The 27,651-nt window shown below is 43.2% G+C and overlaps 3 protein-coding genes and 4 non-coding genes across 11 annotated transcripts in view; 2 read left to right on the forward strand and 5 right to left on the reverse strand.

Moving 5' to 3' along the window:
- Positions 1–27,651, reverse strand: part of RNASE11 (ribonuclease A family member 11 (inactive)) — a 30,798-nt gene extending 3,147 nt beyond the window's left edge. The window contains exons 1-5 of one of the 4 annotated variants that reach the window (XM_037039778.1): positions 27,566–27,651; positions 24,291–24,481; positions 13,716–13,861; positions 8,846–8,988; positions 4,743–5,387 (exon numbers count right to left, since the gene is read on the reverse strand). In XM_037039778.1, coding sequence (XP_036895673.1) covers positions 5,206–5,387; positions 8,846–8,988; positions 13,716–13,861; positions 24,291–24,481; positions 27,566–27,587 — 684 coding nt within the window. In that variant the 5' untranslated portion in view covers positions 27,588–27,651 and the 3' untranslated portion in view covers positions 4,743–5,205. Of the gene's footprint in view, positions 1–2,286; positions 2,451–4,742; positions 5,388–8,845; positions 8,989–13,715; positions 13,975–24,290; positions 24,482–27,565 lie in introns of those variants that run through there. The other 3 variants (XM_037039781.1, XM_037039780.1, XM_037039779.1) reach the window with 3 other exon arrangements.
- On the reverse strand, positions 1,759–24,346 carry RNASE12 (ribonuclease A family member 12 (inactive)). 2 transcript variants are annotated; one of them, XM_037039785.1, is made up of 2 exons: positions 24,291–24,346; positions 1,759–2,539 (listed from the first exon to the last, which is right to left on the reverse strand). In XM_037039785.1, exon 2 carries the CDS (start codon positions 2,499–2,501, stop codon positions 2,064–2,066), a length of 438 nt encoding a protein of 145 aa, XP_036895680.1. In that variant the 5' UTR covers positions 2,502–2,539; positions 24,291–24,346; the 3' UTR covers positions 1,759–2,063. The 2 variants fall into 2 exon arrangements, with proteins under 2 accessions (XP_036895680.1, XP_036895679.1); XM_037039784.1 differs by lacking the exon at positions 24,291–24,346 and adding an exon at positions 13,716–13,799.
- TRNAP-AGG (transfer RNA proline (anticodon AGG)) lies at positions 13,097–13,168 on the reverse strand. The gene has a single exon. It is a non-coding gene; the product is annotated as a tRNA-Pro (tRNA).
- TRNAL-AAG (transfer RNA leucine (anticodon AAG)) lies at positions 14,033–14,114 on the forward strand. Its single transcript has one exon. It is a non-coding gene; the product is annotated as a tRNA-Leu (tRNA).
- On the reverse strand, positions 15,037–15,108 carry TRNAP-AGG (transfer RNA proline (anticodon AGG)). Its single transcript has one exon. It is a non-coding gene; the product is annotated as a tRNA-Pro (tRNA).
- TRNAT-UGU (transfer RNA threonine (anticodon UGU)) lies at positions 15,414–15,486 on the reverse strand. Its single transcript has one exon. It is a non-coding gene; the product is annotated as a tRNA-Thr (tRNA).
- On the forward strand, positions 23,043–23,559 carry LOC118982635 (60S ribosomal protein L23a-like). The gene has a single exon (XM_037039782.1). It carries the CDS (start codon positions 23,043–23,045, stop codon positions 23,502–23,504), a length of 462 nt encoding a protein of 153 aa, XP_036895677.1. The 3' UTR covers positions 23,505–23,559.

Consider the following 27,651-nt stretch of genomic DNA (forward strand, 5'->3'; position numbering starts at 1 on the left):
ACAGAATTAGCAGCTACCTGGGTTTGATTTGGGCTGCTAGGTGCCCATCAACACAAATAGCAACGACATAAACCCCCCCAAACTGCGCATTCCTAAAATGTCACAAGTCACTTGGGCTGGGCTTTGATCCCCACCAAATAGAAATGCTGGGAGGATAATTTCCAGTGAGCATTCTCAGGTGCATACTGACACACATCAATGGGAGTGCCTGATTTTGTGTTTCATTAGTAGAGGGAGGTTAGGTGAGGAAAGGAAGAGAAATCATTGGGAAGGAAAGGACAATAAAGCTTAGGGAGAAGAGTTGGAAAGGGTGTCAGAATTCAGAACAGAGAAACAGGAGCCTTAAGGGACACATTTTACTAAGTTAAAGCTTTGTCCAAGAAATGATGCTACTACCAGGACTCATATACTAGGGACCATCTGTTCCTGCTCAATATTTTCAGAGAAAATAATAATGGGGTTCCCACAGAGAAATGGGTAATGAAACTCAGCTGCGAAAGGGCCACCCCTCTTGGGTGAGCTTTGCAAACGTTGCAAAGTGTCCTTTACTCACATTAGTCACCCTGTTCCCTCCACAATGCAATCAGTCATTTAGAATTTGATGCTCACAACAGAGTTAACCAGCACAGGTGTGCCTCCTTTTTTGATCTGACCTTGAATTAAGTACAGATAAATAATGCAATAGTCGAAGTCTCTCAACTGAGAAGATCGGAACAGATTGGGCCCTCTGATGCTCATGCATTGCTCACATACAGGATTGGAATGTTCAGAATTAGCTTCCCCACAATCTGCCACTTACTTGCCAAATATCCCTTATTTCTTACTATTCCTCAATACTAACCCTCCCCTCCAACAAGGCTAATTTCTGTCCTACTAAGAAATAGATTTGTGGTGTGATAGGCCTGGGGAGAAAGAACCTCAAAGATGATCTAGCTCAAGCCCTCTCACTTTACAGATGAGACGGCTAAGGCTCAGACAGGAACGGGACTTCACCAAATTCCCAGAATCAGGAGCCTCTCTTTCCCTCCCTTCTCTTCCTCTGCCCTCTCACTCTAAAGATCCACTGCCTATTGTTGAGTGTGAAAGAACTAAATAACCAGTTCAGTTGCAAGAACTAAAAAAGGAAGAGTAGTCGGAGTCAAAGTCCTTTCTGTTTCCTTCAGGGATGCGAAGAGGTGATTATCTCCCGCAGAAATCCTTACCTATTTCTCTCCACAATCTTCCAAGGAAACGGTTTCTGACCAGTCAGGCCCCTTCTGATGTCTTTCGCCCTTTCCGTCAAGGCACACAGGGAGCTACCGAACAGGAGCAGATGCAGCTTGAGGTCTATATGCCATCTTTACAGAAAATCCTAAGGGACAACCCCAATTGCCTCTACACTTAAGACCAAGTGTGGGATGAGGGTAAAATGAGTAAGGTGCTTGCTCTCAGTACAAAAGTTAAGAGGGTTAAAAACAAACCAGTAATCAAGGTAATATTTTAATGCAATCTTTAAGATTGATTTAATTCAAAACAATCCCCAATGAACAAATATCGAAAATTTAAATACCAGGCTCTGACCCTCCAAGAACACAACTCAGGTGTCCCTCATCACCCTAAATCCAGCCCTGTCAGATTGGGTCTTGGTTTAAAATTCAGGTATTTTGTTCATCAGGCATTTTTGCATTAATTTGGATTTTTGAAAAATATTATTTATCTAGATTACTTGGGGGAGGGAGGGTGCTCCTTAAAATTTGCATGTGAAGTGAGTACCTCACTCACCTTATCCTCATCCCAATCCTGCACAGGATACACTCTCGGCTCTCATCAGGCGACCCCAAGAAAAGGAACAAGAAATTGAAACACATGCACAGTTTTTGGTTTAATTCGGTAGAGTTTTATAGTTGAAGCAGAATAAGAAGATTCCAGCTCGGCCATACTGGAAGGATAAAGGAGTTACCAGTGGCTACCCCATTTCATTCCAGGCCCACGTCCACAGCTCAGGTGCACGTCAGAAAGAACCAGCACCGGCACCCCTGACAGAGGACAAGAGAGGATCTCAGACCCAAGGCGCCGGTCTCAAGTTATTCAACATATCTCTGGAAAGTAACTGGCCCCGTATTGTCACAAGTGACCAGAATGAACCCCTCTGTGGGGGAAAGGTGGTACCTGCACGCAGGATACCTGACACCTTCAGTGAGCTTACAGACCGTCATTTTGAACCTTGTCTCACTCTGGAAGCATACAATGCTGGAATGGTTTTGGCAAGCCATCTTCTTGGGAGAAGTGCAAACATTATTGATTTTTCGAGGCCTCTCATGGATGAAGACATGTTCCTTCCTGCAGGTGTTGTCGGGTTCCTTGATGATTCTTTGGAAGATCATGTGGTTGCAGTACCTTACACGGATGCTGCTCTGAGGGTAGTCCACATGCAAGTGCTCTATGGTTGACTCCACTACTTCCTCATACAGCTCGTTTTCCCAGAATAGAATCAGCAGGAAAATTATCACCATTATTATCATCAGGGGTAAGAGTCCCTTCACATCTTTTGCTTTGACTTCTATAGAGTAAGAGGAAAGAGAAAGTAGCAGAGGGTAATCAGATTCCTCCAGCCCCATACCCTGACTTTGCTCCCCCACCCTTAGGATATTTGATTTTCTTCTCTCTGCTAATTAAAATCATGCTTACCCTGCAAGATCCAGCTGGAGGTACAGCTCTCCAAGAAAGCCGTTTCTGACCATTTCAGCTCTCGGAGTTGGACATTGAACTGTTCTCTAATCACTCCCATTTGTTTTACCTCCATCAGCTCTCTGATAGCAAGGATCTGATCTCCTAGTCCTCCTGATCTGTCAGAGTACTTGCCACAAAGCTGGACAGAGGTGCTCAAAAGTACCCATGCCTCATTGTTTCATTCCTCTTGCAGAATGACTTCCTTCCCATCATTGTCTCAACCCTAATTCCACCCAGTTCCACCTGTTTCTAGCACTGTCTTCTACTCTGTTCTTCCCAGTTCTCCTCTTGTCAACTCCAGCTGGCTACGTCAGCTTATCTTACCGCTCTTTTTTGCTGTAGCTTTCACAAGTAACATATCCTTGTGGTCATGGATCTGAAAAAGTCCCTTGTGTCTTGCTGTTCTCTGACAACTGTTGAGTGTGGGGAGGGCAGGAGTGGAAAGAGCAGAAAGGGCGGGGCCTGTAGGGGAGTGTGCTTGAGTGCCTTCGGGGAGGAAGGGAAGCTACCTTCAGAGGGAGAGTTGGCTAAGGCAGGCCCTGAAAGTGTCCTCATTAAACAAGTGAAGATTTTTCAAAACATTTAGTAAAGTCCTGATGTGTGCCAGACACAGGATTTTCTATTTTCCAAATTTTCAGCCAGTTCTTACTCAAACCTATGAAGTAACTATTACCTCCATTTCATTAATGAAGAAATTAATTGCAGCCCTGGCTGGTGTGGCTCAGTGGTTGAGTTCCTGCCTGGGAATCAAAAGGTCACCAGTTTGATTCCCAGTCTAGAGCACATGCCTGGGTTGTGGGCTAGGTCCCCAGTAAGGCACATGCAAGAGGCAATCACACATTGATGTTTCTCTCCCTTTCTTTCTGTCTCTCCTCCCCTCTCTAAACAATAAGTAAATAGCAACATAAAATAAAAATGAAATCTTAAAAAAAAAGAAATTAATTGGAGAACATTTCAGGTGGAGGTGGAAGATGACAAAAATAATAAGAACCTCACCTTCTTGACACTAAAACTTCAGTTTTAGCAAATTCTAGCCCCACATGGTGTTCAGGACAGGGCAGAACAATCCCCTGACATTAACATTCTCTTGATAAAGCCCTGGAAAATATGGCAATGGTTCCCAAACTCTGCTGAATAGTGGAATCACCCGGGCATTTTTAAATGCCACTTTGAGACATTCTGCTTTAATTGGTATTGGAAATTACCTGGGTTTGGATTATTAATAAAAGCTCTTCCAATGATTCTAATACATAGTAAAAATTTGGGAACTACTGAATTGTGGCATACATTGGAAACCTATGTGGAAAATTAGTGGAGGGGTGCTTGGTGAAAGACCAAGGTATTGAAACCACAGGATTATTTTTGTTGCCATCGTCTTCAGGTCATTTGATATAGGAATGGGAAAACAGACTTAGTTTACATAGTCTCCCCTATCTATGAGGTCTGTCTGGAAAAAGTCCAGCTACTACTAATACAACAAGAATGGTTTGTGTGACATCGATGTAACAGGGCAGGCAGGAAGAGTGGACTGGGATGCACATGCATGAACAACGATGACTTCACTGTACTAGTCAGTGGGGGTGGAAGATGCTGTCGAGTGAGCACATGTACTGTGAGCACGTGTACACGTGCCATTGCATTCAAAATGCCTGAGTGAAGACAGCAATGAATCTGCATCAAATTGTTAAGCTTGAACATTTCTCCACGGAAACTATTCAGATGATTCAGAAGGCTGCAGCTATGGCAACTGGTGACTGGCAGCTGCATCACGACAAGTCACCTGCTCATGCATCATGTCTCAAGCAGAGTTTTTTGGTGAAAGATCAAATCGCCCAGGTGACTCAGCCCCCCTACAGCCCAGATATGGCACCCTGCACCTTCTGGCTTTTCCTAAAATTAAATCACCTTGAAAGGGAACAGATTTCAGACCATGAATGAAATTCAGGAAAATGTGATGGGGCAACTGACAGCAATAGAACTGGGTGAGGTTGCAAGGTGCCTGCTTTGAAGGGGACTGAGGCATCATTGTCCTGTGTACAATGTTTTGTGTATCTTCTTCATAAATGCCTCTATTTTTATATTACATGTCTGGATAATTTCTGGAAAAACCTGTATACCTGTCTTTCTAATTGATGAGAAGAAAAACATTTTGAGGTGAAAATTGTCTAGAGAATCCTGGAAAAGTCTTTAAAAAAGTCTTTCTGTACAAAAAACCTTAATTCCAGACCATGAAAATGAACAACCAAGATGTTATTATTTACTTTCTAAAAACTTTCATTCTGGGTGTCCTTCCAGAATTCAAATTGCCTTGTTTGGGATATGTGTTTCACAATGCCACAAAGATATAAGTACACAATTAATTGTTGATTAATTTTCCAATTAATAAATTTTGATTTGCACACCATCTTGCAGAAACATTTTCATTGTTTAAAGAGAAATCTATCTGAAGAGATTAGTGTTATACATTTTCCAAATGGCTGCTTGATGTCAGAAAAGTCAAAGAAATAGTAGTCTAAGGAAGATGGAGCTATATTTCTCATGTAAAAGAAAGCCTGGGGTAGCTAGTCCAGGATCAGCCAGGTGCTCCAAGGTTCTGACTTCTGACTCAAAGTGTGGCTTCCCTGTCACAATCCAAGTGGCTGCTGCAGCCCCAGACATCACATCTGCATTCCAGCCAGCTGGGAGAAGGCACAAAAAGGGTGTGGCACTGCCTTCTAAGGACACATCTCAAAGTTTCACACATCATTTCCACTTACAGTTCACTTGCATTAATTTGGTCAGACAGTCACATCTAACTGCAAGGGACACTGGGAAATGCAGGGTTTATTCTGGGGGGTGAAGTTCATGGGCCTAGCTGAAATTCTGGTTTCCAAACAAAAAAGGGAAAATAAACACTAGAAGACAAGTAACAGCATTTTTCCTACTTGTCTTCAGGCGAACATTGTTATGGAAAATGTTAACGAGTGTAATTCAAGAAAAAAGTTTCATGATCAAAAGTTTGAGAGACACTGTTAATTATATTTCTTCTCAAAAGATCCACAATGCACAACATTCTGAGAAGCACAGCAACAGAGAAGCTTGACTGGTTTCATTCAACTGAGGCTTTTACAAACTGATTTGAGCATGGTACTTTACTTAAGGGGCACCCCTGCGGAACAGGGCTCTGTGGAATATCGGCGTGGGACAGGCCGCGCGGGACTAGGAGCCACAAGTGGTAACCAGGCACCTGGGTGGGAGCAAAGGAAACAATAAGCAAAAGGGAACGGAACCTACGGAGCCCTGGGTTTTTAGATTTGGGGTACCGCCCTCCCTTTAAAATATGTATAAAAATTCAAGCCCCATCCTATTACTAGTAGAATTCTAATTCTTTTCCCAAAATGTTTTAGGAGTTCTCAGAACTGCTTTTTATCTCTTGTCCACAGTGAATCCTCAAGGCTCTCTGTCCGTCCACCCTGTTGCAGCAGCATCTCCGGCCTGCTTCCCGCTCCTCCCAAAGCCTGGGTACTCTCCTGCACACTGAACACAGGATGTGGAGTGGAACAGACATTCTGAACATTTTTAATTGTGAAAGAGAAAAAAAATTCACTAGACTTAGCAGCTATCAGCAGACCCTTCACAAGGAAGGACTCCCTTTCGGGTTGCACCTCTCCCTTGGGCGCCCTGATGTGGGTGTGCGTACCCTCCCTATCGGGCGCCGTATATCTCCTTTCTCCAGTCCTGGACTCCATTAGACCGCGATCATGCCACAGGAGGGGACTAGGGGCTCTCTTCTTGAAGATGCACTTTCTGAGTCTTTACCCTCAACCGAGGAAACATGAAGTGCCCTTCTCGGAGAACGGGAGTGGAAGGAGGTTGCAGAGAGCACCGGGGAAGGCTACTCACCGCCAGCCCTCAGCCACTCCGTCTGCTGCTGCCTGGCTCCTGCAGACTGGTTTTCAGAAACCGTGTAGAAAGGTTTCTAAGTGAAATCCATCCGTCTGTGGCTATTAATTAAAAACACAGAAACCTGGGCCTTACCCCAGACCTATCAGATGGAAGACTGGGGGTGAGGTCCTGGAATCTGCATTGGTAATCGGTTGCCCACCCCTGGTGATTAAAATGCACACTGAAGTTTAGGGATCACTACAATAGATGAGCCCTGAATTGGTAAACAGCATGGTATTTTATAAAGAATTTCACCCACCCCACGTCAAAACTGACTTTTACATTATTATGTAGAATGCTCAATACCTCATGTGAAACCCTGCATGGGAATGACTGTTCTGATTCAGAGCTTCCTCAAGGTAAAGGGTAGGCACTCGTCCCCACATCATGTGACTAAAGCAGGTCCTCAGAGTACCTGCCCCTCAACACACACTGGAAGGACCTGCCTCCCAAACGCACTGCTGGAGGAGGAAGGACTGGTCTGTCTCTCAGTTCTAGTCTTTAATTACCTGTGTTCTTTCAGCGTTTGTAGAAACCAGTTCATAGGGAATCCTGGAGATGAGCAGAGTAACCAGGTTCCACCAGGGGCAGAGGTCCTGGGCCAGGCAGGGGGAAGGAGAAGTGAGACTATGTCTGAAGGTTGGGAACAGGGGCTAAAGCCGGAGTGACTGGCAGGGAGGATGCTGGGAACACCTTACACCCAGGAAGGTGGTTTAAAGCAGAAGGTGCTCTCCTCCCCGCATCATTCTCTAACCCCTTCTTCCTACTTCTGTGTCCCCCAGATGCCAACTTTTAGCACCTGTCTTAAGACCAAAACGTTGGAAGTACTTTCGAGTTGGGATCCGTTTTTTTCTCTCCCTATTCCTCTTTACCAAGGAGCCCTCCCAAACTTTTTACCTACTGTGCTGGTGTGGAGAACAGTCAGATGACAGGGAGTTTCTTTCTAACCTTGGAAGTGGGCCTTGTCCATGAGGAAATCTCTGCTGGCTCCCACAAACTCACAGGCATCCTGTGTAAGCTCAGGTGTCGAGAAATATCTCTAAGGGCAAGGCAAAGACATGAGACTCTATCGACTCCTCCAGGAATCCTTCTTAAATCAACCACCTCCATCTCCTCTCAGAGATTCTGGAAGAAGCCCTCCTCCATGCTTCCTGTACCTGACTTAGTCTTAACAGTTATTACGTGGGGCAAACAAGGGTTTATTTGCCCTTCTCTCATGTGTGCTGTGTGCTGTGTGCTGCTGCGAGCCAGAACATGTTGCTTGTTTGGTCAAGTATACTGCCTGGTACTTCCCAGGAGAACAAAAAGTGTTTGTGGGATGGATGGAAGGACCAGATGTTGCTCTTCTGCTGCGAACCAGTTGTGTGATCTTCCAAAGCCACGTCACTTCTCAGAATCCCAGTTTCTTCATCTGTAAAATGAAGGTGGAAGAAAAGAATAAAGGAAGAATCGGACTATCTATAAACTCCCTTTCTGCTGTCACACACTAAGGTTCTGAGCTAAATGAAGTGACCCCAATGGCTATTCCCTTAGGACGACACCTCTCTGGCAACCTCTCCTATTCCACCCTCAACAGACACGTGCACATACACACACAGGAGGCGTAAAGCCATGGCCTCTGCCTTCCAGCCTGGAATGGGGAAATGGATCCTAGGCACCAGGCCCAGCAGTGGGAGCAGGACCCTGATTCAGGAGTGTGGCAGAGTAGCCCTGTGAACCTGCCTAGGGAATTGGAAGTCTGGTCTGAGGGATGTTGCCCTAAATCAAGAATACTTACTATTGGGGGGAAAGTGGGGCATGAAGCGCCCCTACTCTGGAGGGATTTGTTGGCTACCTTCACAAGCCTCTGGGCATTCTTCCAACTTCATCCTCCCATGAAGTCATCCGTCTCTCTGTCCAGATGAGGTAAATGTATGTCCAAGAACAAGCTGCTCCTGATTTGGGCAGAATGTGTTCAGAGTCAGATCAGAGGCTATCAATCTCAGCTGTGCAGTTGCAGCCCCGGGCTAGGAGCACAGGAGGTCCTGTTCTCCTCTGGGGGCAAACCAAGCCATTTCTTTTTTTCTGATGTTAGTTGTATCCCTGAAATTACTGTCACCACTTTATAGCCCAGGGGAGGCCATGATGAGGGGAGATTGCCCTAAGCATGTCTTTCTAGGAGGCCCCTGTCCTTCAGTTTTCCACTTCTGCGAACGGTTTGATCATAGTATACCTGGTTTCTCATGTGTGCCCCCAGGCTGGGCCCACAACAGTTTCCTTTGAATCCTGGTTTGGAAATGCCATTGACACAGTCTTCCCTTGCAGCACCTCCGACTCACCTCCAGGCCCTGTTCTCCACCCCCAGTTCCAGCTTCCCTGAAAATTGGATAAGATTCTTTGGAAGAAAATATTATCCCCAACCCCTGAATAATTACAGATGCCTTAAAGAGCCCAGATGCAATAAAAACAAAACAAAACAAAACAAAACCATCCCTTTTCTCAGAAGCGCTCAGCTAGAGCAAAATGAACAGTGGCCTAGCAGTTGTGAGAGCTTGCCTTGAACTGGCTCAGCCACTAACTAGCTCTGTGACTCTGACCTTAATTCCATGGGCCTGGCTGACCTCCTTTACAAGCAGCTGGGGGCTGGCAGAGTAGGGGGAATGAATGCATGAGGTGAAAACAAGGAGCAACTGAGAGTTGATAAAGCACACCCGGCCACCACATTCCATGGTGCAGGTCTCTGTGGTTGCCTATTAGAATGCTGAAACAGTGCTCCCCGTGGCTTTTTGTCAACCATACTATACCACGGAAATCTTTTTAAAAGACAAACCAGTTCTGTGCCTGTGCTGTCCACCCCCGCCCTGCTCTCCCTGAAATGTGTCGATGGCTTTTCATAAGTCTTAAAATAATGACCACAGTCCTTACCTCTGCCTACGCAGCCTTGCATGGAGACCCTCACCTCAAACCTCTCCTTTTCTCCCACCATACATAGGGTGGGGCAAAAGTAGGTCTGCAGTTGTGAGTAGGCAAAACACAGTGAATAAAGCTATTGTAATAACCCTAACCTGCATTTTTTTTCCATGTGAACAACTGTAAACCTGCTTTTGCCCCAACCTGCACTGTTTTTGCTCAATAGCTGTTCAGTAAATATTGATTGAATGGAATAACACATAAGTGAATGACCTGAAAGAACTACATTTTGCTCTCTAACCACAGTATCAATAAGCTACACTTCATAAAATTCAAAAATCTTTGAGGGTTTCTTTGGTGGGATCCTTGTAGTGCCCAATGGACATGAGATCAGAAAGATCAATGAAAGGAAAGTGTTGATTTACCTCTAATTACTACTCAAGACCTTAAATCTATGATTGTCCCTTTGATTCTCCCACTTTGGCTGATAAAAACCAAACTCATGAGTTTTGCTAGTGGGTGCTGCCCCTGTTCTCTGCTTTCTATCCACACCACGGGATGCCATCTAACTTAGTAAGTAGTTCAGCCTAATTCCATGAACACCTTATCTCAGGACAATAACATAGATCTACCCTCTTTAAGTTCCACATCCATGTCATGTACACAGAAGGACCAACAAAAACTAGTGGGGTCCCTAGAAATTAATTTTTAATCTGTAATCCCTCTCAGTTAAGAGCCTAAAAATAAGACCCACGACATTACCTTATTTGGCCACAAGGGGCCGGTGTCCGCCCAAACTCCCAGGAGCAGAGCTGCTGCCTACTTTAACGCTGGTTTGTGACCAGCAGAGATTTCAGGCCGTTCCGTATCATCCACCAGGCATCCTCTCCACAAGCCAACAGTGTCTCCTTTAGGGCTCATATGACAGTGATCTCTCATCTCAAAACCTGGTCAAACGAGGCTGATGACATCCTAGTGCTTATACAGGTCCTTCGCTAACCTTAGTTTTCCTTTTCGTCCCTTGTCTCCCTATTGTGGCCTTTGGTTCATCAGTTTATTAAATCAATTATTTTACAGATTCTTACACGATGGCTGTTGAGTCTGTAACCCTACAACGGGTGCAACCCTACAATGTGGTCCCAAAACACCATTGGTTCAGAATTTGCTCAAAGCCTTAAAAGTCTGAAGCGGCTGGGCACTTAAGCAAGTTTGCAAAGGAGCCAATGGCACTAATGTCCAATTTAAAGCTCCTGAGAGTTTACGTGGTGCCTTGCTTCACGCCCAGTCAGAAGAACTTTTCAGTGCTTCCTTAAAGCATTTATAGGTCCATACTGTGGCCCAGTGGGAGAGCTGCCACAGAATACTTTTCAGGCATGGCTCCCCCTCACCTTTCCCAGAGGACGGCATATCCCCCACACTGCAAGAGCCCTCAATTCAAGTCCCCAGTACCTTCATGCTCCTTATCTCCCTCAGTGTCCCAGGGTCAGGTATTCCTAAAAAGCCTGTATAACTTTTTGATTTAAAACAACAACTCACACAATTCATTAACCAAATATTTATTTAGTATCTATGAGGTCCTAAGAACTGTTCCAGCCTGTGAGTCTTCAGCAGTAAAAAAGCACTCTGTTGTCACAATGCTGCTATCATAGTGGAGGGGGTCAGGGAGTTAATAGCAGCAGCAGCAGCAGCAAAAGTCAAGTGGTGGTATGCACAAAGAAGAAAATTACAGTGCAGAAGGAGAAGAGAGAGCAAAGTGGGTGGGTGCTATTTCATACAGAGTGATCAGAGAAGTTCTTTTAGATAGGTAACATCTGAGCACAACTCTTAAAAACAGCAAGGGACTGAGACACGCAGGTATGAGGGAGGTTAGAAGCAGAGAGAAAAGCAAGTATGAAAACACAGGGGTGGGGATTTCTGAGGAGCGTTAGAGGCCAATGTAGTTGGAATGCTGCCAGCAAAGGGACAGAGTGGTAGGAGGTGAGATCAGGGAAGTGCAGGCAATGCAAGACTGGCAAAATCTTGTATTTTTAAAGTCACAGCAAGGTGAACGATTTTATGCTGAACGAAATGGAAATGCACAGAGGGTTTTAAGCAGAGCAGTGGCCAGCTCTGACCTAGGCTTTGACAAGAACGTTCTGTCTTGTCCGTTGAGAACAGACTGAAGGGGCACAAGGGCCAACCAGGGAGAACAGCTGGGGGCTACTGCAGGGGTGGTGGGAGAGGGGGAGATGGTGAGAAGTGTCTGGATTCTGGAAATATTCTTAAGGTACAGCTAATATCACTTGTTAAAGGACTGAATGTGGGCTAGGAGAGGGCTAAAGGATGATTCTGAGGTTGTTTCACAGGTTTTCCAAATATCTGGAAAGGTACTAGAAGCTAAATACTCAGCAGCACAGAACAGAGTGGGGTGAAAAATACATGTGGTTTCTAGCACTTCTTCTCCAGGTGAGTCAGGGAGCATCTGACTGAAACAGCAAGATGTGAGTGAGCACCGAAAACCCTCAACAGTTAGGGAGGAAGTAAGGGTGGAGAGTGTGATCCCAGAGTCTATACCTGTGCAGTGAGTGGAAGCACCCCTCCTCGCGCACACATGTGCCACACCCCTCAAATAAAGCAGGCCAAATAACTTTATTCAGGCTGTCTTTTTCCTTTTGGAGTTTCCTACTCTTGGCACAGTCTGATTCTTTGGTTTGGGGGAAGATCACCAGAAGAAACAAAGTTTGGCACATGGTTGAACCCAGAACTAAACTTAACTATGAAAGATGAAGTAGCAGCTGATTCTGAGGATACAGCATGCCTAGAGTTACTGGGATACTAGCCTGGTCTCTAGTTGTGGCCTGTAGAGCGACTGGGTAGCATCAGTAGCTCCCAGGCCAAACCTAATTATACTAGGGGACCTTTTAGAAACTAACAATGCCACTCTTCATCTTCAAAGAATCCAATTTAATTGATCTGGGATTGGACCCCACAATGAATTATTATAAAGTTTCAAAAACGAGTCTAATGTGCAGGCAGGCTTGAGCGTCCCTGTTAAGTTCATTCCCAAGGTGCTATACCACCTGAGACTTCCTCCACCATCCCCACTCACCATATGCATGGGCCCTGGAATGTTAGGCTTGAATGAGGAAGTCCAGGCTTTATGCAACAAGAGGCCTGCCACATTTACTGACCAGAAGAAGTCCCACCAGGCAAAGCCCCCTCCAACCCCAGCCCCTCCGCTTACTGTAGAGGAAAATTGATGGTAATGTGAGACTATTGATATAAAATACGCCTCCCTAAGTCCTGAATAAACAGTTACTGGATAATAAAAAATGCAAAAGATAAAGAGTCTTGGTTGATTTTAAAAATAATGATTTTGTAGGAGAAATATTATGCTATATAAATTATGCGCAATAACATCTGTTATTTATCCTGGTGGTTTAATAATAGAAAGACTACTCGTGTACAAAGTAAGTGTATAAATATGAATCGGTGGAGTATAAAATCATTTTCATACAGTGATGTTAGGTACAATAGGAACTTGATTAGTGTGATGATGCTCAACAGCAATAAATATATATGGGAGTGGAAAACAGGGCTCGTCCGGGATTTGAACCCGGGACCTCTCGCACCCTAAGCGAGAATCATACCCCTAGACCAACGAGCCAGTAACACAACTAATTTTTAGTTTTACCACCCTAGTAGAAAAGTTTTAGCCACGTCTGCAGTTACAGTCTTTTCCATAGTTGAAAGCATGGAGTGCCACCTAGAGGACCAACGCATCACTGCAGTCTCCTTTACCTAAATTCCTGAAAACAATACCCTTAGACTACAGATAATTTTAGGAAAACATTTTTTAGGATCAACGAGAACAATTTTGCTGCTCGTTTGGGCTTCCAAGTAGACTACTGATGCTTTCGGAATGGTGGGAGGCAATCAAATCAAGGATAGCCAGGAGCTGTGGGGTGACCCCTTTGCCGATGGGGAGGGGAGAGGCCGCGCCTCCCCGGGAAGGAGACTCCCAGGCGGCTTTGCCCGCGGTAGGCGGGAGAGCGGGGCTCGGTAGGGAAGCTTTTCCCCGCCTCCTCAAAGACTGACGGATTATTGGGCTCGGCCAGTCCCGGCCTTAGATTCTCACCTCCCTGAAACTTTCCCTGTTTCCTCCTCCTGGGCAACCCCAGATTCAGAATCCTTCACGTAGCAAAAGCACTCACCACGTGGCTTCCTCCGAGAAGAGGCGCCCAAGGCAGCAAAGGGCCCCGACTCTCCTCAGCGACCAGCTTGTGCCAACCCCACAATAGTTTCCGGTCTCTCGGGAGGACGTGCAAGACGTGTACCAGCTGTTTCCGCCGATCTCAAGCTTTGTGGCATAAAAGAGAGAAATCAAAGCAAACCAGAAATAAGTGAGGGGAAACAGAAAGATAGGAATCCAATAAAACTGCAAGTACATGAATAATAGGGTGAATATCGAAACGGAAGTGAGAATGAACGTAAAGGGTACATGAAATGCTTCCACAATGCCACAGCAAGAGGTAGCGTGGCCGAGCGGTCTAAGGCGCTGGATTAAGGCTCCAGTCTCTTCGGGGGCGTGGGTTCGAATCCCACCGCTGCCATCCTTTATTTTCTGTTAGACAGCGATAATTGTTGCATTTCCGTGTGCCATGGTAAGACACTGTCTCCACATCCCACTTTTAAGCATTCCATGATTTAAAGTTTTTCTTAATGAAATAATTAATACCCGTAGACTACCGCAATATCATAATGATGACTCTGAAGCCCGATTTTGCAGAGGCAAAGTGCTACGACTTTTGTAAACTTGTAAGATTTGCTTTGCCTCTTTTTTCACTCAGCGAAAGAGCATATTTTGAGCACTTGTTATCAACCCTGTTGAGGATTACAGACAAAATGAATAAAACATAATGCTTTGATTTCTTTCCTCTTTTAAGTCACCATGCTTGAGATCGGCGGAAACAGCTGGTACATGTCTTGCATGTCCCCCCCCCACCCCCCCCCATCCCCCCACCCCCGAGAGAACGGAAACCTTTCCACAAGGGAAGCTCACAGACCAAACTGAAAAAGTAAGCTGTTAAAATTACAAAAGGGTCTTGAAGCACTGTAAGATATCAAGCACATGAAGAACACATCACACACTTGTAAAACGGTGATGATGTCAGTATGCATCAGCTCCCAGTTCCTTTGCTGAAAAGAAATAGCTCCTTATAGTTAGCACTATATAGTTTCCAAATAACTTTCCAAACGCTATCTTACCTGACTGAACCGGAGCCCTGCAGGTAGGCAGGGAAAGGGAACATGTTATTCTCTCCATTTCACAGCAGATACACTGAGAAGCCAAGAGATTTCTCCTGCCTGCTCGCTGAGGAGAGTGGGAAAACATTGTGTCAAGCAGAATTCAGATGATAAGCTGGGGCTGTCTATACTTTGTATTCACGTCCCTAGGGGCGTTTTGGTTGCAACTTTTCAAAGCAGAGTAGTTGATTTTTAAAGCAGTTAGAAGCAAAACGGAAAAAAAGGGGAGGGCTCGTCCGGGATTTGAACCCGGGACCTCTCGCACCCTAAGCGAGAATCATACCCCTAGACCAACGAGCCACGTGCAATATGGCTTTATAGTTTGCCTCAAGGCTTATTCAGGTCACTAGTCATTTCCTGAGTAGTTGTGTATTCTACTGCCTTCTATTGGTGGACAGAGCGCGGTTAATTACACAGCAAACAAAAGATACAAGCAGCAAGTCATTTCTCAGCTGCTCTGAAGGATCCACGATACAGTAGGGAAACATCCACACTGCTGAAGAGTTTTCTCAGACTGTGTGGAGCTTAGTGAAGATCTGCGGGGCAGAACTGCATTGACACCCTTGAAGGCGTGCGGGGGAGTAGGAAAAAAACAAAAGCAGGATAGGCCCCAGCGAGATTTGAACTCGCGACCCCTGGTTTACAAGACCAGTGCTCTAACCCCTGAGCTATGGAGCCCTCACCTAGTTTTGCTTCCTCCATATCTTCTCTTACAGTCTCTAAGTCTAGTATCCTGAAATGGTAAATGGAATCTTCAGCAAAAATCCAAGATATTCTCCTACAAAATCTTCCCACGTCCTCCCAACATCTCAGAAGGCTGTTTTGAGTAGAGCCATTCCCACACTGTCTTCTTGTTCCTTGTATTGATACTCTGCTGAGGCATTGCCTTCTGTGCCTCTAGTTCCCAGAAAGGATGCAGACACAAGAATTTGGGTACATGGGAGACCCACCTGAAAAATAAAAGGCGCATAATAGAGGTTGTCTGATGGACGAGGATATTACCAGCGCACTCCTTTCACTTCATACGGTGGTGCTTTCTGTGGGGCAGATGCCACAAAGATGCAGTCTTTGCCTTCTAAATCACATAGTCTAGAGAGGAAGACAAATTCAGTAGCTGTGTACGTACAATGAGATAAGTTCTGCGATAGAAATATTTGTTGAGTGTTTGAGAGATACAGAGGAGGAGTATGTAAATCAGTTTGTGCTAGAAGCGGAGCTCAGAAAAAATTTATAAGAAATGATGCTTTAAAAAAAGAAATAATGCTTTGAATTGACTTTTCTTGTTACTTACTGTTATAAAAATTTTAATTAGACAGCAGTTTGTTGTATAGTTTAATGGATGTTGATAAATGTACACATCCATGTAAATACCACCCCAATCAAGATATAGATCTTTCTGTGCTCCTTTTCGCCAATACCCCACCCCCTCTCACCACGTCAGAGGCAGTCAAGTGAATTGCCTTTGGTCTTGACGTTTACAATAGGAGGCAGGGTAGGAAAGGCAATCCTATGGCGGGAACAGTGTGCAAAGGTACGAACTTGTGAGACTTTTTTTTTAAAATGCGATATTAAAATCTGGGGAAGAAGGTGAGAAGAGATTTGCCACGGTTTTGTCCATTCTAAATTCAGAACCCCAAACCCTAAGTTTGCTTTTGTGGCATTAAGCCTCTCTCAAAGGAAAAGTTTAATCCTTCCCTGAGATACAGAGTTACATATATCTCTACCAATTTCATACATGTTTCATACCAATTTTTTAAAAAGCTCTTCTTTTCACTTTTTAGAAATCTTGTTCACATAAGCTAGTAAACAGAAACTAAAAATTTATTTAACTAAGAAAGATCTTCTGTTTCCTACTGTAAATACAGCCATAGAAAAGAACATTGAGAAAAAGCAGATTCATGCAACTCCAAGAAGTGAACCAATTCTGCCGAGTAAGAGTTAGGCCCTCTGACCACAGCCCTGTGCTTGTACCCATGATTTTTAAACATTTGCATTTGTCCAAGATCACAATGTTTGTAAAAAAATCTGTAAGCTTATGTATGATTAATTGTGCCCTTTAATTTTCATTGGATAAATATAACATGACCACTGACATTACACAATTTTAAGCAAGAAAAACCCTCTATTTAGACAGTCAAGGAAAGGCAATCATGGCAGACCTTCTTGGTTCAAGAATGAGTCATGGAGAAACCTCACAATGTTGTTCCAAGGAGTGATGAACATGTACAATGCCCAGGGCAGAGAAGGTAATAGGATTGTGGAAGTAAAAGGGGCCACATATTCACCTGACAAGCTCAGGAGAGGCCTGCAAGGCAACCTTACAAACTCAGAGACCTAAAGTAACTACAAATGACGTTCTAAAATGAAAACTTATTAACTAAGAATAGTTCATGGTGGGTAGCCCTGTCCTAGGCTAGTATTTTTTTCCTAACAAAAGTCAATCTGTACTTTAACTAAGCCTGTCTACCATCTTTTTACACCATTCTATAATAACATACCTTTGGAATATCAAGGTAACTTCCTATGTTCCCAAACCCCTTGGGCACAAGCTAGACCACAGATTCCCTCATCATTGTTGTTATCATGTTAACTGTTGACTGTTAACTATCCCTTAACCACCTATGTAAAAGAAGCATGTGTCTATCATTTCACCTCTTATCCTATCCCAGAGGTTTCCCTGCTTTGCCTCCTCCTGCCTCCCTAATCTGTCACCAAGGGAATTCGTGTAACCCTCTTAGGGCTCCTCCTTGATTCTAATGTATAAAATAAGGCGCTAAACTCTCATTCTCCGGAGCATTTCGCAGTTCATTGAGATATTGCTTCCTGGCAATTGTTGTCAGTTTGGCTCAAATAAACTCACCAAAAATTCTCTACAGGTTTGAAAGTTTCTTAGGTTGACAAGATCTTCTGTGGCTTCACAAGAGCTGCCTCTCCCAATATTCCCTTGGTGTTCAGTCCTCATTCTCTGTATACCAGGCAAAATCCTCCGTGTCCCTCCAAAAGCTATAAAACTTTGTTTTAACTGACTGCTCTGCCTGCAACAGTCAAGAATTACATCTCTGTACCCAGTTTGCCTACGAAGGCATTTCACTGGAGGAAATCTCCAAGGTGCTCATCGAGGTAATCTCTTTGGATTTGCAGATAGGCACCATAATTCCTGAAGAAGTGGCAGGGTGCCTGACAGTCACTATAGACAGGGAGGGAACACCAGGAAGCATCTCTGTAAGAACCCCCTCCCCCCACCCACTCTACGTCTATCCCCACTGGAGCTGGAAGCAGGGATGGTGTTTGAGATGGAAGTCCACCATTCTTCCAGGTCAGGGCACCTTAACAAACCTTTCTTTTTGCATCAGCACCTGTCGCACAAGTTTGGCTTTTGTTGTGGCAGGCTGCTGAACCTGTGGTTGGGTTGTATGACTTTTTTTCCGGGGCAGGAAAATCAAATCAAACTTGAGTCATAGGTGATGCTATGTTGGTGTGTGCAGATACTGAGTATGTAGCATAGTGCTTAGAAAGCCTGGGTCAGTTATATAACCTTGAAGAGTCAGTGACCAGTTTGGCAAATTAGGGTTTATTATCCTATCATTTTTATTATCTTCATTTTTGTTATTACTTTCCAGGAGACAGGCCTTGGGCAAAACTGCCAACAGCTTTCTCATCTCCTCCCCCATTGCTGTTTCTCCTCCTCTCTTGTTATTCTCTGGTTGTATTCCTGGCTCCTCCACCTTTTCCTAGAACCTGTTCCCCTATCCTCACCCCGTCGAAATTCAGCAAGCTCATGTCTATTCCCTACATGGACTGATTTCTTTTCTTTTAATCATACACAGCTGTTGCACTAAAAGGAATTTAAAAATGCTCAAAGGAGAATTCCAAGAAGCCAGGGCAACCATCATGGTCATCATGTTTTTTACGTCACGGGTGTGATTTTTTTGTCTCTCAGAGACAGCACTTGGCTTTTGGGGCACTTTTCTATCAGGACAAATAAACCTTAAACTATTAAACCTTACCTACATTCCACCTATCTTCTACACCTGTCTCAGGATATTACATCAGTCTTTCTCATTGTCCCAGCCACAAACTGCCCACAGGGAACTTTGTTGACCTGTCTGACTCCAGGATGTTCCAAGAACCCTGACTACAGCTGACTCTTGAACAATGCAGGGATTAAGAGTACAGACCCACATGCACGCAAAAATTCAGTATAATTTCCGACTCCCCCAAAACTTAATTACTGATAGCAAACTGTTGACTGGAAGCCTTACCAATAACATAAACAGTCATTTAGCACATATGTTGTGTGTGACATGAACTATATACTGTATTATTATAATAAGATAAGCTAGAGAAAAGAAAATGTCATTAAGAAAATCATAAGGGAGTCCCAAACAAGATGGATGCAAAGAGGCCCACTCCAAGACACATCATAATTAAAATGCCAAAGGTTAAAAAATAAAGAATCTTGAAAGCAGCAAGAGAAAAGCAGAGGGACGTTCCTATAAGACTGTCAGCTGATTTCTCAAAAGAGACCTTACAGGCAAGAAGGGACTGGCAAGAAGTATTCAAAGTGATGAAAAGCAACGACCTACAGCCAAGATTGCTCTATCCAGCAAAGCTACCATTTAGAATGGAAGGGAGGATAAAGTGCTTCCCAAACAAGGCAAAGCTAAAGCAGTTCATCCTCAGCAAGCCATTAGTATATGAAATGTTAAAGGGACTTATGTTAAAAAGAAGAATATTAAAACTATGAACAATAAAATGGCAATAAATACATATCTATTGACAATTGAATCTAAAAAACAAACTAAGCAAGCAAGAAGAACAGAGGCAGAATCTTGGCTATGAGAGAGTTTTGATGGTTGGCAGATGGAAGATGGTGTCGGGGAATGGGTGAAGAGGTGAGGGGGTTAAGAAGTACAAATAGGTGGTTACAGAATAGCCATGGGGATGTAAAGCACAGTATAAGAAATGGACTAGACAAAAACCTTATATGTATGACCCACAGACATGAACAATGGTATGGGGATTGCCAGAGGGAGTGTGGGGGAGGGGGCTGCTGGGTAGAGAGGAGCAAAAGAGATAAAATTAGAACAACTGTAACACCATAATCAACCAAATATAATTTAAAGAGAAAAGAAAATCATAAGGAAGAGAAAATACATTTACAGTATTTATTGAAAAAAAGTTGTGTGTAAGTGGACTGGTGCAGTTCAAACACTTATTCAAAGGTCAATTCAAGGTTATTAGACCCATCAAACAACATAAAAGAAGGGCATGTTTCAGTGTGCTATGGCCCATTGGAAGTTTTTCTGTTGAACAACTTGACCCATAGTAGGAATCTTAGGAGTGTTTTTAATTGCTTTTTTGCTTGTCTGTGTTTTTATCATCTTCCCTCGGCTTTTTTATTTTTCAAAATTTTAATCCTAGTGTGGAACTAAATTAAGACCAACTAAAGGAGAACAAATAAAGTCTATTTATTTAGAGCTTGTTGTAGCAAGGGAGTCAGCCATGATCACTTGAGTTTTGGCAGCCACTCATAGGCAGACAGGAGAGTGGGAAAGCTTTAGAGCGGAAGAGATGAAAGGCTTCAACTGATTGGAGCTTGTTGGTCTGGTAAAGCTTTAAGAGGGCTAATTAGAAGCCAGGCATCCTATCTCACTAATTAGGGATGCATATTTGGCTTTTTCTGATGGATCCTAAGTAGAAAATATTAGGAAAGTTATTAGTTACTAATCAAGTCCTGGCCATTTGGGGTTGATTTCTACAGATTTCTAAGTTCCCCAGGCTGTTACTAGAGGCAGTCTGAGTTCCCATAAGTCTTACTTCAAGTTAGTAGGCTGGCATCCTGGGTAGACAATGAGTTGGTTTACTGAGCGGTTGCTGCAGGTTGTGGGTCAGAGTCCTATTGTTATATATGGTCTGGCCATTGTCTGTTTGTATAGTCAATCTCTCACTATAGAAAAATTGAAAAAAGTACAATAGTGTCTGTATACTCCTTACTTAGAATACTTAATTATTAATATTTGTCATATTCTCTCTAGGTGTTGCCACCTAACCATAGAGTATGTGTGTGCACATTTTTCTAGGTTTTTATTGTATGTATGACAAAAGGAGAAGATCTTTTATTTAACTGCAAGCTTCCAACAAATAAGGATAATAAAATAACCTTATCTCATATCTCATATCTTGAGCCTTCAAACCTAAATACTTCAACATGCACCTCCTGAAATAACAACTAAGAGTAAAAGAATAACATCAGCCCTGACAGGTGTGACTCAGTTGGTTGGGGGTAGCCCCGGAAAACTGGGGGTTTGATTCCTGGTCAGGGCACATGCCCAGGTTGCCCAATTGATGTTTCTCTCCCTCTCTTTCTCCTTTATTACCCTCTCTCTAAACATAAATAAAAATCTTTAAAATAAAAAGGGATAACTTTAGTACTATATCACACCTGAGAACACTTACAATAAATTTCATATAATCTAATAGACATATATATTTTCAAATTTCCTCAATTGGCTCCTCATATTTTTTTAAATCTGGATTTGGGCAATGTTTCTCATTGCATTTATTTTAATGCCTCTTTAGTCTCTTTTAATCTAGAAAATTTTCCTCGTCTCAGCCCTTCTTTTTCACAGCAGTTTTCTTATAACAAGTCTCATATTTTGAATTTGTCTGTTTCTGTTGGGAACTGCCCTGCCTGGTTTCAGAAGCTGTAAACCACCCCCCATCCCCCACCCCCACCCATGGCTAAGGCTGAGTGAGCGACCTTCAGACCATGAGCCACTCAGGAGACAAAGCTTATCTCCCTGGCAGGAGTGCCACTTCTGCTCCTCTTACTTCATCCATAACTGGCCCCCAATGCTTGATCGGTTAGCCAATGATGGGTAAGATTCCTCAAGGGAGGAATGAACCAAGACAGGCATGATCACAGGGAGCCCCCAGGGAAGGACTTGGGGGCTACAGCAAAAGGGGGTGATGGACCCTCACCCCTCAGCTTTGACATAGCCTGGGGTCCTCATTCTGTCTTCTTCAAGAAGTCTTCTAATCTCTTGGCTGCCTTACTTCCCCTTGCCTGACTTAAGCCTGAAACAATGACAGAGGGCGGTGCAGCCCTGTGCTGGAAAGGGTGGGTTCCCAGGGTTATCAGGCATAAGAAAGAATGCATAAAATCTTGGGAAACCTGCTTTGCTAAGAATGCTGCCAATTAAATGATAAGGGTCTGAGCAGGAAATGAGTTTGTTTCCCAAAGTTTTGTAGCCCTTTAGCCAACAGAACTTGACTTAGAATAAGCCCTAGTAGTTCTTTGTATGCTATCAATTGTTTGATCCTTAGTCCCTGACAATGATTAATGAGCTTTACCTGTATTCCTGTGCAAATTGAAAGCCAATAAAAACTTGTCAAGGCAAGGGATGCGGCGCTCTCCTCTTGAGAGAGAAGCTAGGCTACTCCAAGGTGCTCTCCCCTTGAGAGAGTACCTGTGCAGTCCCTTTTCCTCCACAGGACTCCATAGTCAGTGTGAATTTATTTTGTCTCATCCATAACACCAAGGACACTGCGGGCCAGTGTGTGCATCATGTTTCTTCATATTACATATTGTTCATTTGGTTATTTTCATAAAATATTAAATATTTTCTCATAGTCTGAAGAACCCAATAATTTGGGGGGATAAATTGTCTAGGCTCTTGGTAGGCTTAGATTTCTAGTAAGCCAAGAAGAAAGAATGAAAGTTAATGAGTCTTCTATCTATTTTCATGGAAGTGCACTATTTACCATTCAAGGAACTTTTATTCACAAAGGAGGCCTGCTTGATTTCTTTCAGTGGCAACCCTGTGATTTTCAATTTATTGACTATAAAGTAATTTAAAAGGTCAGGGATTTATATTTCATAAAAGTAGGAACAACTATTAGAGTCTGATCAGTTGTTTAGTTTAGCAGTACTCAAGGACATCTATGGATAGTCAGATGGATTTCTAAGGTATATGGATTATTTACCTAGAATATCAAAGAATATAGTTTTGCAAAACTTTAGCCAAAAAAAAATGTACTTGCCTCATTTGTACTTTCTCAAATTTATTTTCTTCAGTTTTTACAGATTACGCATCTTTTGAAAACTGAGGCTTTATTCGCTCTGGTGATTATCAGTTACTACTTGTATTGCCACTTAACCATATTGTGTGGTTGAATAGGGAAACCATATCCACTGGTTAGTAAAAGAACTTCAGACCCTTTTCACGAAAATGGTGCCCAAAGCGAAGAACAAAGCCCCTGCCCCTCCCAAAGCCAAAGTCAGGGCAAAGGCTTTGAAGGCAAAGAAAGCAGTTCTAAAAGGCATCCACAACCACAAAAAAAAAAAGAAGGTCCACACATCACCCACCTTCCGGAAGCCTAAGACACTGCAGTCGGAAAGGCAGCCTAAATATCCTTGGAAGAACACCCCGAGAAACAGGCTTGACCACTATGCCATAATCAAGACTACTGAGTCAACCACGAAGAAGACAGAAGACAACAAGGCACTCGTGTTCATTGTGGATGTCAAGGCCAACAAGCACCAGACCAAACAGGCTGCGAAGAAGCTGTATGACACTGGTGTGGCCAAGGTCAACACCCTGATCAGGCCTGTTAGGGAGAAGAAGATATATGTTCTGCTTGCTCCAGACTATGACGCTTTGGATGTTGCCAACAAAATTGGGATCATCTAAACTGAGTCCAGCTGGCTAATTCTAACTATAAAAATTTTATACTATAAAAAAAAAAGAACTTAGGCCAGCCACACCTGAGTGTGGTACTTTCTCTCCTGATGTGAAAGTGCTTAAAATCTGTCAGCCTGAAGAATGGGAACATACAGCACCCCAGGATAAAAGGGAGCTCTCATGTAATGATCAGTTTCTTACTTGTTGATGGGGTTCCTTTTATTGCCTGATCTAGCACTAAAAACATCAGTAATGGTTCAGGTAGCTCTTATCTAACAACACTCCAATTTAAAAATAAATAAGTCAAAACACAGTTATAGAAACTGTGGTTTATTTAAGTGAATATGTTTACCAAATTGGCTTTAATGCTCACAAATATAAATTTCACTCAGAGGTCTCATCGAAAGCCTCCATTTAAGCCTCCCCAAGACCTAGACGTGGACCCTAAGTCCCTTGTCTATAATAATAGTTTAATACTAGGCATAATACATTAGGCATGTATACTATATGCCATATAGTCTACTATACTCTGATAGTATAATAGATATTTTAAATATTTGTTCTCTCTCCTCCCATTCACTTCTCACCCTTCCTATCCATTTCCCACAAACTTTCAAGTAATAGAGTCCCAGTCTCTTATCTCTTACAAACTGATACTTCCTCATCTTACACCCTAATGCAGTTGCACAATATTTCCTGGTTCCCTCCCAACTTGAGATTGACATCAGTCTTTCCAGTGCTGTGGCATGTGGGAAAGACGTGCATATACTGTGAAGGCAATATAGTCACACTCACTTTTTGTTGAGGATTCTCAAAAACTGAAAACATGAAGTGAAGTTTCTTAGAAGTCAGACTCCAGCCAAAGGGGCTGGCGACAGTATTTGACTCCTCTGCCTCCAGTGATGTAGGGTGTAGAAGCCATACCTTTGACCTTTCCAAGAGACTTCTTGGTGCCCTCTGGTCTTTGCTGCCGACTCCGGTAGCTTCTGCAGAAAAAGAGAACTTGGTTAGAGTCTAAGGTGAACACCAGGCTCCTCCCAGGGATCTCAGATTGGCCGTGAACTGGGACTAGGAGGAGGAAACCAGGGGGCGACCAGGAGTGACCTGGGGTGAGGGGAGCGCATAACATGGCGTCTGCAGGGAGGGAAATCTGGGTGCAGTGAAGTGCGGGGTGGAAGGGGGCGTGGCCCAGTGGGCAGCTGAGGGTGCTGACAGGGCACTGAGAAGAGTCGGCTCTGGCCTGGGACTGTCTAGATCTCCTTCCCCGCGGGACTCAGTCTTCTCAGACCCCACTTCCCTGCCTGAGTCCACATTCCTCCAGGGCTCCTTGAGCCCTATTTCCCTGCAGCTTTTCTAGAATTTCAGTGTTCTAAAACTGAGAACAATGACGGTGAGCAAGATGTCCTTCACCCGGTGAAGATCCAGTGAAGGACAACTTCTTGTCTCTCATGCATCTCGGATCCCGACCACTTAGGACTTGGGGAAAGCCCTTAAAGGGTCTTGGACAAGGGCAGGCCAGAAACTGGGGTGGGGAGTAGGATGTTGAGGGAGCGGGGTTTGGAGTGATCCAGGTGGGGAGGAGTGGGCGCTTGAAGTTAGGAAACCTTTATTAGATTAGAATCCCAGGAGATCCTCAACTATCTGTAAATTGCACATTCTCACTTTTGAAATCTAATGCTCCATTCACCCTCCTTCTCCTTCGCCCCTAAATGTCTTATATTCCCAAAGTTGCCTAACTGCCTTTGGAATTTTCATGCCTATATGAATTTCCCATGTACATGTGTTAAACTTCGATTTTCTCTTGTTAATAAATAAAAGTCTTTTAAAATAATAGGTAATTTAAACTTATTTATACTTAGTACACTAACAATGAAATATCAAAACAGAAATCAGGAAAAAAAATCCCATTTGATGTAGCAATGAGAAAAATCAAGTACCTAGGAATAAACCTAACCAAAGAGGTAAAAGACCTATACTCAGAAAACTACACAACACTGAAGAAAGAAATCAAGGAAGACACAAACAAATGGAAGCATGTACCATGCTCATGGATTGGAAAAATTAACATCATCAAATGTTTATACTACCCAAAGCAATTTACAGATTCAATGCAATACCTATTAAAGTACCAATGACATATTTCATGATATAGAACAAACTTTTCAGAAATTTATATGGAACCATAAATGACCCCAAATAGATGCAGCAATTCTGAGAAAGAAGAACAAAGTAGGAGGGATCACAATACCTGATACCAAACTGTATTTAAAGGCCACTATAATCAGAACAGCCTGGTACTGGCATAAGAACAGACACAAAGACCCATGGAACAGAACAGAGAGCCCAGAAATAAATCCAAGTCTTTATGGTCAATTAATATTTGACAAAGCGGGCAGAAGCATAAAATGGATTAAAAATAGCCTCTTCAACAAATGCTGTTTGGAGATCTGGACAGCTACATAAAAAAATAAATAAAACTTATATCACCAATTTACACCATACACAAAAATAAATTCAAGGTGGATGAGGGACTTAAATATAATTTGTGACACCATAAAAGTCCTAGAGGAAAACATTGGCAGGAAAATCTCAGATATTCCATCTTCATTGATATGTACCCTAAAGCAAGGGATATAAAGGAAAGAATAAACAAATGGGATCTCATGAAATTAAAAAGCTTCTGCATGGCCAAAGAAAACAGCATTAAAATGAAAGGAGAACCAACTATATGGGAAAACCTATTTGACAATGATACTTCAGATAAGGGTTTGTTCTCCAAAATACATGAAAAACTCACATGACTCCACTCCAGGAAGACAAAAAAAAAACAATTATAAAGTGGGCAAAAGACTTTAATAGACACTTCTCCAAGGAGGACATACAGAGGGACCAGAGACATATAAAAAGATGCTTAGCATCACTAGCCATCAGAGAGATGCAAATTAAACCCATGATGAGATAATACTTCACACCAGTCAGAACGGCCATCACAACCAAATCAACAAATTAAGTGTTGGAGAGGTTGTGGAGAAAAGGGAAGCCTAGTACACTGTTGGTGGGAAATCAGACCGGTGCAACCACTGTGAAAAACAGTATGAAATTTCCTCAGAAACTAAAAAAGAAAACTAAAAATGTAACTGCCTTTTGACTTTGCAATTCCACTGCTGGGACTGTATCCTAAGAACCCTGAAACATCAGTCCATAAGAACCTATGCACCCCAATGTTCATAGCAGCACAATTTACAATAGCCAAGTGCTGGAAGCAACCTAAGTGCCCATCAGTAAAACAGTAGATCAAAAAACTATGGTACATTTACACAATGGAATTCTATGCAGCAGAAAGAAAGAAGGAGCCCCTACCCTTTGCAACAGCATGGATGGATCTGGAGAGCATTGTGCTGAGTGTTATAAACTAGGCGGTGAGAAACAAATACCATATGATCTCACCTTTAACTGGAACATAATCAACAAAAGAGAAAAGCAAGTAAAGTATAACCAGAAACATTGAAATTGAAAACAATCTGACAGTAATCAAAGGGAAGGTGGGAGGGGATAATGGGGGGAAGAGTTTTCAGGAACAACGGTAAAAGACACATGGACAAAACCAAGGAGAGGGTGGAAGCAAGGGAGGGAGGTGGGTTTGGCTGGGGGGGGGGCAGATAAATGCAGACAACTGCACTTGAACAACAATAAAGTGTTTTGTTTTGTTTTGTTTTGTTTTGTTTTAAATAAGAACCTTAGGAGAATTTCTACATCCAGAGACCCAGAAAAGTCCAATCAGCAACGACAAAGAATATAGATAACATAACACCCAGGGCTTTGTGCTCAGGAGCGTTCCTGGACAGGCACAGGATGCCACTTTAGATGCTGGAGACCCCAGATATCTCTTCTGAAACTTTTTCTTAGTTTTCACCCTACTCTCTTCCAAAGAAACAGAATGGAGCTAGTGGCGCTGAGACACAAGGGAAGCCGGGGACCCACAGCTTTCTGGGCTGGCGAGGCTCTTGGAATGCAACCTCCCTCTGAGAGTCACTTTGGACTCCACAGAAGGAAAACCAGTGCGTGTTTACCCGAGAATGCTTCTTTCTCCATTACTCCTCAAGAAGACTGGCAATTAGATTCATCTTGGCTGTTCTGACTGAACCCGGTGCCTGCT

Source organism: Sturnira hondurensis, unplaced genomic scaffold (assembly GCF_014824575.4).
Source record: "Sturnira hondurensis isolate 20B ecotype Veracruz unplaced genomic scaffold, ASM1482457v3 Scaffold0025484, whole genome shotgun sequence".
In the NCBI taxonomy this organism is placed as follows: Eukaryota; Metazoa; Chordata; class Mammalia; order Chiroptera; family Phyllostomidae; genus Sturnira; species Sturnira hondurensis.